Consider the following 12,453-nt stretch of genomic DNA (forward strand, 5'->3'; position numbering starts at 1 on the left):
GAAGAGATGTGAGGTCCAAACACTTGAAAGCTGTGGATGAATACTCCTAAAGGAGGCGGTTGTGTCTCACCCAAATAAACAAAACACAGTTTGTTAGATATATGTGTGGTTCTCAGTCTGTATAAAGAGGATCTCTCAAATAATGAGGATGACTGAGGTACTTAAAATAGTTAAGCCACCTCAGAATAAATGGCAAAGGATGTGGCTTGCCTAGCTGAGGGTGTTTCTTGATCTTCTTAGTTTTCAGTCTTTAACTTTCACTATTAGTGGTAATTAATCTTTAATGCTTCCTCTCTTTAAGGTTAGTGTTCTGTAATCACTGTAATTGTATGTCCATTATTTGTGTAATTATAGTCTGTATTTAGGTTTTGGATTTTGTGGAGTATGCATTCATAGCACAGTATCTGTAAGTGTAACTGTTGTTATGCTTCAGGTTGAACCGTTCTCCATTTCACAGTTAATGGGGGAAAGGTGACCACTCCAACCACTTTGTATGCCTGAAACTTTTTACATTCAGGTTATAAATTTGGCTGGTTTTCAGTATTCAGACTTCTCAATTAATTACTTTTTTGGTATTTTCTTTGGTATTCAGACTTCTCAATTAATTACTTTTCTGGTATTTTCTCAGGAGAAATCACTCATTACTTTTTAATTCAAATAAAAAAAAGCCATGGGTATTCATATACAAAATTTGTGTGTCTTTGTTCACAACACTCCACAGGAATTTTGGTTTATTTGTCAGAAAGTTGTTGCTCTGCACAGGGACACCTGTTACCTAGCACCTTCTTTCTACTTCTAGAAGTCTGCACTATCACAGGTGTCTTGGTGACACTAAAGTCTAACTGGCTGTGGGGTTTTTTTCTGTATGTTCTTCAGGGCTATTACTATGCAGTGTTTTCTTACTGGAATGATTCTTCAGAGCAATTAGGTGCAAGTAACTTTAAAAAATTGCCAACTGTTTTAAACCAAATAAGTCTTCTAGATTTATTAAATCAAAAATACTTTGGAAAGCAGCTTCTCTTCAAGAGAAGCTTTGTTATCATAGGAAGTTTTCAGGCACTTATAAGGAGAGGAACTGCTATTTAAACAACTGGACTGTAGATCTGTTGCACGTTCAGTTAATTAGATTGTACATACACATGAGCTTGTATTCAGTAATACCGCTTGAAATACTTGGATGGTAGCTGTTGCTGCTTGTGTAGGAAAATTCTTAGTATTTTATGATAACTCTAAGGAAAAAGAAAAGCTCATCAGCTGGAAGAAGTGGGAGTAAATTGCAGAACTATTTAGGAAGTCACTCTAGTCCTATTTTTTAATATGCTATTGCTGCCTTAGTAGTTCATATCTAACAATAAAAAAGTCATTATGCAGAAACATAAAATGTGTTGTGGTATAAACTTAGGCATACTCTCTGTGGTGTGTTTACATTTCATTTCTTAAGCTTCGTGCTGTAATCATGTGGACATTTAATTGGACCCAAGTTTTTGCTGCAGTCAAAACATGGTATTGCTTTCTTTACCTCTGGCCAGTTACCTAGTATTTCCTAGATATTTAAGTCCTGATCCTGGAAGTTTTTGCTAGGTATAATTTGTAATCTCTCATATATCTGTCATTTTAATGGCTTATGGGATTACTTAGGCAAAACACAAAGCATATGTAGGCAGTTCTTCAAATATGTATTTTTTCCATGCAGTGTCTGGCAAGGGCAAGTTATGCATCACTCTTGCAATTTTTTAAATCATCCTGATATGTACAGAGTATTTCAGTGGGGTTCATACTCTGGAAAAAGGATATTCCTGAAAATTGTGTGAAGATTTAGATAGTTGGCTTGTAATCTTAAACACTTCTATACCTGTGTTTCACAAAGTAAGAATGGGGAGGGCAGTGAATCCTCTACAGTATAATTTAAACATTGTATAATTATTTTCACTTTTCAGATGTTCCTCCAGCGGATCAAGAAAAGCTTTTTATCCAGAAGTTACGACAATGTTGTGTACTTTTTGACTTTGTTTCTGATCCACTAAGTGACCTAAAGTGGAAGGAAGTAAAACGAGCAGCTTTAAGTGAAATGGTAGAATATATCACACACAATCGCAATGTGATTACAGAACCTATTTACCCGGAAGTAGTACATATGGTAAGTGTTCCTGCTTTATGATTCAGTGTTGCTTCTTCAGCTGTATCAATTTATCTGAAGAAATTTTGATGAAATCTTCAGAAAAGATCAGCTATGTTTGTACATCTGCAAAAGAATAACAGGACTTTGAAATTTTATTGTTAATTTTATTGCCAGTGTTGATTTTTCTTTTTTGTAAGACAGAAACTAGACACGTATATGAAGCAGAATTAGATGATGGGTGAAGTTGGTAAAAACAAAATCTTGTATTTAAAAAATAGAAAGGAGGGAAGTTAAATGCATGCATACATACATACATACATACATACATATATATATATATATATACACACACAAAACTGTTTAAAAACATGTAAACTGTAAAATTGAAATTTTAAAAAATTGGAAGGTTAGAATCAAGATCACATGTGCAAGCTTGACACCTGTAATCCTGTTCAGTACCAAAGACTGACTTTATTCTGTGTTCAGAGGTGAGAATGAGAGTCAGACTTTATTAAGCACACAGGATGGCAGATGGGGTTTCTGCTAGAGCAAGTTGAGCATTCAGACCTGCCTTGTCCCTCCCTTCTCAATATCCAAATCCTGGCTAGCTCGGCTTAGCTTATTTTTCTGTTGTCTGCAAGTCCTCTCCAGAGGAGGAGGCCATGAAATTACAGCAGAGTCTTTCAGCTCTCGTCATGATGGTGAACAGACACCAGTGGCTTGGAGTAGCAGTTGGGTTGAGGTCTGTAGCTGTTGTCTACAACACCCTGAGAACAGAAGGCATATTTTGAAATTGCTAACTACTAACCCTGCAAGAAGCTCTTGGCTGTGTGTAACAGGATAATGTTTCCCAAGGCTTTATAACTTAGGGTGAATTTTCAATGGGTTGAGAAAAGAGTCCTTCTTTAACATGAATATAAACTTCAAATTTAGTAATTCTCCTACAAATCAGAGACTTTGAAGCTTCTTCAAAGATTTTAAGGATTTATAGTATGTAGGACGTTGTTTATGATGTATATTATCTAAATCAACCATAAGTGTTTACTGAGACAGAAGTTATTTCCATGAGAACTTCTCAGAATATGAGGATTACACATAACTCTGGATGTCAAACATGTACCCAAAGCATTGAGGACAGTTAATGAGGAGATGTGGGATCGTGTCTTTTCCCATGTTTTGATAATTTATTTATATCTCTGGGGTTTTTTTCCTAATTGATTGCTTCTTTGGCAGTACTTGGCACTTTTGAAAAGAGAGATATGAAAGAGAATAAGCTTGCTGAGGCTTTCTTTGGGTAAAGTGGAGTTCATGATGAGTTCTTGAATACCAGTGTCAGACATTGGTGCTTGCTCTGTGCAAGAGTTCTTAACTGCCCATAGTTCATTGCTTGTGCTTTCTATGCCTGCAGTGTCTTTCTCCCCCAAACAGTTATGGCCAGAGTACATTTGACTAAGGAGAATGTACATTTTCTTTCTTTTCAGGTGTACCCAATGATAACCAAGTCTGCACTTTGGTCAGTTGAACAAACCTTGCAGCAGAATTTGGCTGCTATCTTGGTTGCCAGTGTTTTACTGGTAGTGGGCAGTGATTGAAAATTCTTTTGGTGACATTAAAATGCTTTTTGTCTGCAAGGGTCTGAAGGGTATGGAGTTCCCTTACATTGGTTTTACACAGCACTGTGAGAAACACTGGTCAGTGAAGGCACCTGGACTGGTATTTTGCATTTAAATTCAGATCGGGTTTTATTTCTCCTTTGCTCATTTGTTGAAACAACTGTATACTTTCTCCAGTAGTGTTATGATCTTTCCTTCAGGCATGTATGTGTAGATTGTCATGAACATTTGCTAAATTCTAGACATATATCTGAATTGATTGTGGGGAATTTTAAGGAAAATAAATGTCATGTTTTCATGTACTTTAAAACTCGTCCAAGAAACATTCATAAGTTATGTGCTGCTGCTGCCACTGAATTATATTAGTAAGGAATAGCATTTTCAATTAAGTTATGAGGATCAGGAAATATTCAGTTTTGAGAATGGTTCTCAGTTTGGAAAGTATGTGGAGTTGGCACGAAAGTTGGGATTTTGCTGTGCCATTCTGCCAGACTTCACAGCTTGGAGGTTACTTGTTTGTGTATGTACATGCATACATGCTGTATATATGTGTGTGTGTGCGTGTACAAGTTCTGTTTGGTGTTACTAAATTATTATTTAGGCCAATCACTCAGGGCAATGAATTTCACAGGTTATCTGTTTACTTGAAATAAAATAATGTTTCCTTTTCCACAGTTTCCATAGCTTCAAACATTCTTTCTCTCTGACAAAATAAACATTTACCTTATAATCTCATTCTGCTTTATTCTTTATAGTCTTAATGCTCATGATGCTCGTGTCATGTGTATCCACCCCACCCTTCTTTCTTTTTTTTTTCCCCCACTTTAGATGTCCTGGACTAAATTATAGTAAGATCTTTTCTTTAAGCTGTATATTTATCTAGTGGCTTAGCTAATAATTTAGTGTTAAGCCTAAGTCTTTTTTTTCAAAAGGTGTGAGAAATTAATTTCAAAAATGAATTTAATGTTCCTTTAGAGTGGATTCAAGAGTATTTTCCCTTTCTTCTTAGAAGAGCCGGCTGATGTCCTTCAAATTCATTTTATATTTCTAAGCAAAGATGTGATGAGAAAGGAAATGTTTTATTAACTGCTTATTATACAAATTCCATTTCCTAGGTGCAATATAGTTAAGTACCTCTTCTCATAACTATAAAATGTGTAGGCAAATATCTGAGTAAATTTTCTAAACATACATGATGTATTCAGGTTTTGTGATGAAAAGCATGCATTTCAGATTCTTACTTAGAAAATAATAATGCTTTTCTTTTTAGCTTGGCTTTAGCAGAAAGCAGAGCTTTTTGACAGTATTCTGTTGTGCATTAGCACATAGGGTAGTACTATTTTTTTTTTTTTTGATTGATACTATATATAGGAACAGATCTAAATTTATTCAGCAGCTGACATGGTTTTCAGTGCACCATTTCATGCATTGTTAGAACTACATACTCAGTTATACCTATGTGAGCTTGAGGTTTTGTTGGTTTTTTGTTTGGTTGGTTTTTTTAGTTTTGTGTTCAAAGGGGCATTGTAGGTGTGGTGTTCCCTATCTTTGCTCTAGAATAAGAGGGAGTGCTGTGAGTAGAAGTGTGCTGCTTATTGCTCTGTTAACTATAAGGCTGGCTTTCTTCCTATCAATACAGAAGGCACAGACTTTCAGTTTATGTGCCTCCTCATTCAGGGCTGTTCACATCAAGCTTGACCCAGGCTGCTCAGCACAAGGGAGGAGAAAATGTGCACAAGGGAGGAGAAAATGTATAGTATCTCTGATGCCTACTTGCTTGAAACTATTCTCATGTTATATGAAATGGGCCACAAGAAAAGGAGGATTTGTGACTGCCATTACAGCAGAAGCCCCTGAACTGATAAAAATGCAGGTTGTTTTCTTTTCCCTTTTCGTTCTCCCATCCTCCTGTAAGTCAAGTGTTGTTAGTGCTGGCAGCACTGACAGAATTTTGGCATACTAGGCCAGTGTTTCATAAGTTTGGGGGGTTTGTGGAATTTTATTGGTGGGAGGAGGAGCTGGGGAGGGAAATGTTTTTCAGTTATGCTGTGTTTATTTATACTTCTGTGGGAAATTTGCCTTAGAGGAGATCAGGCTTTGCAAATTGTGTCTTATCTGTTTGGTCAAATGACTGAGAAGTTAGAAAAAAGATCAGCCATTTAATGGGTAAAGGACTCACTGATATTAATTCATTGTGAGTTTTCCTAAACCTCAGAAGGGTAGACAAGAGAGACAGGGGACCAAGAGAGTTTCAGGTTTGTGCTTTCCATGCAAGATCCTGCAGCTTGATTTGAACAGTTTTCTATTCTGCTGGTCAAGGATATAAAATGCAAAATAGATCACATCAGGCTTTACTGGTTCTATTTCTCATGGAAAAAAAACTCTCTAGGTTTCTATATTCTGTTTTGAAAAATACAAAGTACAAAACTTGGTTGCTAACACCTGACATGACCCAGATGTTCTTTTTTATAGTGAGAGCCTGAGACTTTAAGAATTCTTTAGATAAGATTATTCTTCCATTAGTTTAACAACCTCAGCAAGTTTTAAATTTCAAGTCTGGTCCTCCTGGATTTGTTTTCTTGGTAGACCACTGATTACTGCAAATTTTCATCATATTTTTTAAACAGAGGTCTGAGGTGGTTAATCACTTGATGTCCATGCTTTTAAAAAGGGGAACATAAAAATATATCAGCTTTAGTTTTAATTCTCTGCAGTAGTAATTACTCTGACATGTCAGTCTTGGTGTGTATCAGACCTATGTCTGCATTGCTTGAATGAAGGAATATTATGCAGAAAAACAGAGCATCAGGATGACTTTTCCCTCATGGGAGTATAATGTAAGCCTTGCAGATTTAGCTGATGCAGTTTGATACTGCCTCCCACTGTCTGCTCAGCCATCTGTCAGATGTGAGGTGGCAGAACAGCACATACACATCTTCCTTGGCCCTGGTATGTAGACAAGCACTTGGAAGCACTAAAATGCATTTGTATCAACAACTTGAAAAGTAGTTCATGTTTGCAGACTGGTCCGCTTCCATGAGGATGCTAGATGTTTTTCAGGGGGTTCAGGATTCAAATATTAAAAAGATGAGGGTGTGTTGTTCTTCCCCCTTGGTGCTGTGTAATGTCAGGTATTTGGACATGGTTTAAGAGAAATACCACTGGGGAGGTTGGTGTTGTGGAACTTGGTTTTGAAGTGTTCCCATATGTGTGCAGCTCCTATGTGAAGTGAAACTAGTATTTTACAGAGTAAAACAGATGTGAGTTATCTTTGGTTTGCATCTCTACTTCTGACTTACACTTTTGCAGGTTGCTGGAATGCCTTATTAAGTGGGTATATATGAAAATGTTTGTCTAAACATTTTACATATGTTTGCATACATACATGTCTGTGTGTAGAGAGATTAGAGCAGTGTCCTCATAAAACACATCCTGACAGTAGTTTTGTGTTTCAAAGAGTACTTAGTGCATAGAAAAGTGTTTTCCAAGTTAGAGCTATGTAAAGTATGAATGTTCCTCACTGTTTAAAATACTGTGTTATATAGCAGGTATTTTTGCAAATGTTAATTAAAATAGTTGATGCAAAGAATTCTTAGCCAAAACTATCTTGGAAGTATTTTTTTTAGTCATTCAGTTGTTTCAGAGGTCTTAAAGGCACATGTCATTTCAGTTTGCAGTTAACATGTTTCGAACATTACCACCATCTTCCAATCCAACGGGAGCAGAATTTGATCCAGAGGAAGATGAACCAACCTTAGAAGCTGCATGGCCTCATCTACAGGTACTTCATGGAGGCTGAAACATCAGTCTATAACAGAATTTTGACATTAAATGCATTGTTTATCTATTTTAAATTGTTGAGGTTATGTGTTTATCTCAAAACAGTTACTTTCCTATGTAATTTTTATAATGTGTTTCTTGAATTAAAACTGAATTTTTTTTTTTTAAATCAGTTGTTACAGGGTAAAGGCTCATTGTTTCTTGTGGTAGAGATGTAACTGCTGAGATTTTAAATGAGCTTCTGTTTGTCACTATAAATGCTTTGATCTGGCTCTGGCACAGCTTTAGCTTTCAGAAGTACCATGACCAAACAGAAGAGAACAGAAATTTCTTAGAACATGGACTTCTGGGCATGATAAATATTACATTACTGTGTGTCATTTGAGTAAAGTGTAGTGATAGAGCTCAGCAGAATTTCTGCAGTTTAAATAATCTCAAGTTCTTGTAAGTTGTCAGGAGAGCAAGAGCAAAGCTTTTACTGTGTGTTATGTAGATAAATATAACTAAAAACATTTTGCAGTTCTGAGCAGCTAATCAGCAGTTTTAGTAATGTGATGCTTATAAAATGGTTCTTGTTTAAAAGACTAATCCTGGTTTTTTGGTTTTTTTCCAGCTTGTTTATGAATTTTTCTTAAGGTTTTTAGAATCTCCAGATTTTCAACCTAATATAGCTAAGAAATACATTGATCAGAAGTTTGTATTACAGGTGAGGTAAAAAAAGATTTTTTTTTTAATTTCAAGCACTAATTATTTTTACAATGCATTAGAATCAGTTAAAGTGCATCTTTTTTCCCCTCTTTTCAGCTTTTAGAGCTCTTTGACAGTGAAGATCCACGTGAAAGAGATTTTCTTAAAACAACTCTACACAGAATATATGGGAAATTCTTAGGCTTAAGAGCTTACATCCGGAAACAAATTAATAATATATTTTATAGGTATGTCAACATCTTTGTATTATGGTACATGTTATCAGGTATGCAATTAAAACAACCCAAGACACTGCTAGCAATTTTAAAATTCTTAATATATTTATACTCAGTATTACTACATCTAATAATAATTAATACCACTCTGGGAGAGTGGTAAAATTATGGTAGTCTTGCCTGTGGTATATATCTGTCAGCTGAAATTTGAGTTAGTATATGATTTACTGGGTAGTTTGGTATCTTTTTGTGGAAGGCTTTTTTTTGGGGGGGTGGGGTAGTAGTGTTTGTATTAGAATAATGCCTTCATAAAGTGTAGTTCTTTATAATGCAGAAAATGGGCTGAAATGGAATGACTGTAATTTGCTTAAAGGATCATGTCTGCAGCCTCTTCTTTCCTCAGAATTGACATGTGCAGTTGAGCTTTTGTGAAACAGTTGTTTGTTGCCTAGAATGAACTCTAGTATTATCACTGATACAAGCCACTGTATTACCAAAGGTCTTTGGAAGACTGTTACATCCAGTGTGAATGCAAGATTGTGGTGCCTGTTTGAATTTTTTCATTTTGATATTCTTTGCTTTTCTACAAATAATAGTGCTGTGTATCAGTTTTACATCCTGGTCCTTCTCTGCCACTGTTTTCATCCCAAAATGAGTATGCAGTGGTACCTCTTTAAGAAAGTAGCAAAGAGCTGCCAGGCCCTCAGTGCCATATCATGAATGGCACCCGGCAGTACCAGCTGTAGAGGGAGCTGCCTATGGCAACAACTGAGCCTTTGGAAGGGATACAGAGGAGCTACTCTAAAATAATTAGTGAGCCTGTACTGTCCTGCAGTCACTGGAAGTTGACTTCACAGGGCAGTCTAGACAGGACAAGTGAAGAGCCAGTATATCCCAAGGAAAAAGTATGAGTGGATCTTAAAGATGCAGGTTTTTTTTTTTCCCCACACATTAATAAATTTCCCAATGATTTTATTAAATTAAATCCAAAAAACATAATTTGGTCAAATATCTGAACAGATGGTAAAACAGCATCATAGCGCATTATACGCACTTCTGGAAAGTGTTTTTATTTGCCATTTCTTGCACTTTGCTTTCAGATATAATGAAAGCAAAGTTTTCAAATACAGATAATTCTGGTGCTAAGTTTTTTAAAGACTAAGAAATTGGTTGTTAGATCAGCTTTGTACAGTTTGTATAAGAGAGTTTTCAGTCTGACATGTATATGGGAGATTATATAATTTGCACAGCTATGAAGTTGTGGGAGAAAAAAAAAAGCCAACCACAAACTTAGACAAAAACTCACTTAGCTGTATAATATTTAGGAGCTCAAAGTTTAAAAATTTTGCATCCAAATGTAAACTGGTGCATTTGTTTATGATCACCAAGGAGAAGTTGTTCCAGCTTGTCTTGAATTAGTGAATTGGGTTATGTGACATGATGCATATGTGTACACATACACATGAAGTACGTGTACAACTTTAAAAATATTTAATTTTCATATACTTTTACCTTCAAGTTGTCAGTTTATTACTGTGCTCACCTAAGAAATGTGTGGCCTTCATTTGTCTTTTAGTCATTGACCAGAATTACATTAATTCTTTCCCCGTAGTTGTTAATCTATTTTTTCCCAGAAGTGAAACACTTTTTTTTTAAAATTATGAAACCTGTATGTGCCTATTAATTCAATCCAAACCTTCTTGCATCACTGTGTTTAATTTTGCTTGGAATTATATCCTGAATTATATGGAAGAGATCTTTAAGAATTAAAAACTGTCGCTTCAAATATTCTGGATTAAAAGTAGCTTTCAATATGTCAGCCTATGACAAATTTTCAAATTAAAACATGGTTTCAAGTTAGTGAAAATACTTTCTCATAAGTGTAAATGTTTATAACTCTGCAAATTACCTGAAGCCATGCATAGAACTTTGTCAATAAATTTACACTCAGGTGAAGGAGGCTGAAAGGTGACTGCCTAGTAAATTACAGTGCTCTGTCTAAAGAAGATTCAGGAAAATGTGATTTCCTTTGTTTATTGCAAGCCTTTTATATGCACAGAGATCTGTAATGCCAAAAAGCTTTTTACATCCAGAAGTAGTAACTGTTTGAACACCTTGTGCTTGCATTGGCTATAGAAAGTTGAGTCATGGTGATTAATTATGCCAGATATTCTTGTGTTATTTTAATATTTAAAGTGTTATTTGCTGTGTTCAGTTTTGCATTATTAAAATGGCATAAAATATGAGTATTGGGAAAAGCTTGAGTATAGGCTGCTTTGTTAAATGTGGGAGAAAAGAGCAAGCAGGTGTGAAGCTTGAAAGCAGCTGGGTGTGCTACTGATTTTTGTTTCCACAAAGTTTCTTTTCCACTATGTCTCTCTGCTTTCCTTTTACTGAGTGACTGAAATATTTGGGGTCAAGGCTACCTGTAATGATAGATGGGGATCTTGGTATTAGATTTGTATCTCTCTTCAGCAGTAAGCCAATAAAATGTTTCATTTATTTAGGTTTATTTATGAAACAGAACATCACAACGGCATAGCAGAATTACTGGAAATACTGGGAAGGTAAGTTGTAGATTTTGTTCAATTAAACTCACTTGTTTTAAGAGTAGACTTCAAAAATTAAAGGGGTTTTGTGTAAGATTGTAGAAACACAGAAAAAACTTGAACCTTGTGGTGATGTTTTGGGACATGACACTTTTTGTAATCCTATTTTTTAGGTCTTATTTTCTGCTTAGGATTCTTGTAATTGACATTAGTTTTAAAGCAACTACCAGTAAAATATAGTGAACTGAAATTTCTAAAAAATTCTTCACTGAAGATACAGTGGGTGAACAAAAGAAGCACAGGTTATGAAACTTCAGAAACATAATTTTGCTAATCCCATAATTTCTCAGACTTCAGTGATCTATCTGTAAGCCTTTGACACTGAAATTTGACATTTTAAAGCTGATAGCCTCATTGAAACTAGTGAGTTTTTAATTAACTGATTTCCGTAATCCATGTACAAGCTTTTAGCAATTTTTTACACATTATTACACTGCAGAAGCTCAGTTAGGATTACTTTATGGTATTTCCATATCTTTGCACAGGAAAGTAATGGATGAGCAGGAGCAGGTTGCTCAGGGTTGTGTCTGGTCAGGCTTTGTATATCTCCAGAGATGAAGACCTCCACAATCTTTCTGGGCAATGGATTCCCACATTTGGCCACACTCACAGTAAAAAGGGTTTTTTTCTTGTCCTTGAATTAAATACCCATCTTTCAGTTTGTCTCTTGCCCTTTCAATGCACATTGCTAAGAAGAGTCTGACTCTTCACAACATCCCTTCATGTATTTGCACACGTGGGTGGGAGCCCCCTGAGCTTTCTGTGCTTCAAACTAAACACTTTTTTCAGCCTCTCTGTGTATGTCAGGTGCTCCAGCCTCTTCATTGCACTTTACTGGACTCCCTCCAGTACATCTGCATCTCTCTTGTCCTGGACACAAACACCAGATGTCTCACCAGGGCTGAGCAGAGGTGAAGCATCACTGACTCACCTCAACTTACTGGCAGTGCTGTTTCTGATGCAGCCCAGAAGGCTGTTGAAATTGCAAAGATGTTTTAAAATTTCTTAGGTCTACATGCCTGCCCAGATAGTTCTGTAATTTTCAATTAAATTTTCAGTGATTAAAGAAGTTACATGTCCATCATTACTTCAACACACTATACTCGGGTAACTCTCTTCAGAACTCATCATGAAAACTATAAAGTTTAAGTACTAGAATATGGAGCTAAATCTTCCAAACTGTTATTGAGTCACCAGCATTTTTATTCTTGTTTTTGTTAGGTTGGCTGTAAGTATTGCAGATTTAAAAGTGACACTGTCAGTTTGGTTTGCAGATTTTTTTATCCCCTCAGGCTTCCAAATCAGAGTTTTTAGTAGCTCAGTGAGGCTTCTGTTCTGGAACTGTTCTGTATTGGTTGTTCATCCAGTTCATTAAGAAGTTTCACTGAGCAGTTGTTGACACAGAGCTT

The 12,453-nt window shown here is 35.9% G+C and overlaps 1 protein-coding gene across 3 annotated transcripts in view; it reads left to right on the forward strand.

The window, feature by feature from the left end:
* The window catches only part of PPP2R5C (protein phosphatase 2 regulatory subunit B'gamma), a 72,871-nt gene that overhangs the window by 46,792 nt on the left and 13,626 nt on the right, over positions 1-12,453 (forward strand). For all 3 annotated transcript variants that reach the window (XM_009101739.3, XM_050974828.1, XM_009101740.4), the window contains 5 exons: positions 1,938-2,137; positions 7,403-7,513; positions 8,126-8,218; positions 8,317-8,447; positions 10,943-11,002. In XM_009101739.3, coding sequence (XP_009099987.1) covers positions 1,938-2,137; positions 7,403-7,513; positions 8,126-8,218; positions 8,317-8,447; positions 10,943-11,002 — 595 coding nt within the window. The remainder of the gene's footprint in view (positions 1-1,937; positions 2,138-7,402; positions 7,514-8,125; positions 8,219-8,316; positions 8,448-10,942; positions 11,003-12,453) is intronic.

The sequence above is a fragment of the Serinus canaria genome, chromosome 5 (genome assembly GCF_022539315.1).
Source record: "Serinus canaria isolate serCan28SL12 chromosome 5, serCan2020, whole genome shotgun sequence".
Classification (NCBI taxonomy): domain Eukaryota; kingdom Metazoa; phylum Chordata; class Aves; order Passeriformes; family Fringillidae; genus Serinus; species Serinus canaria.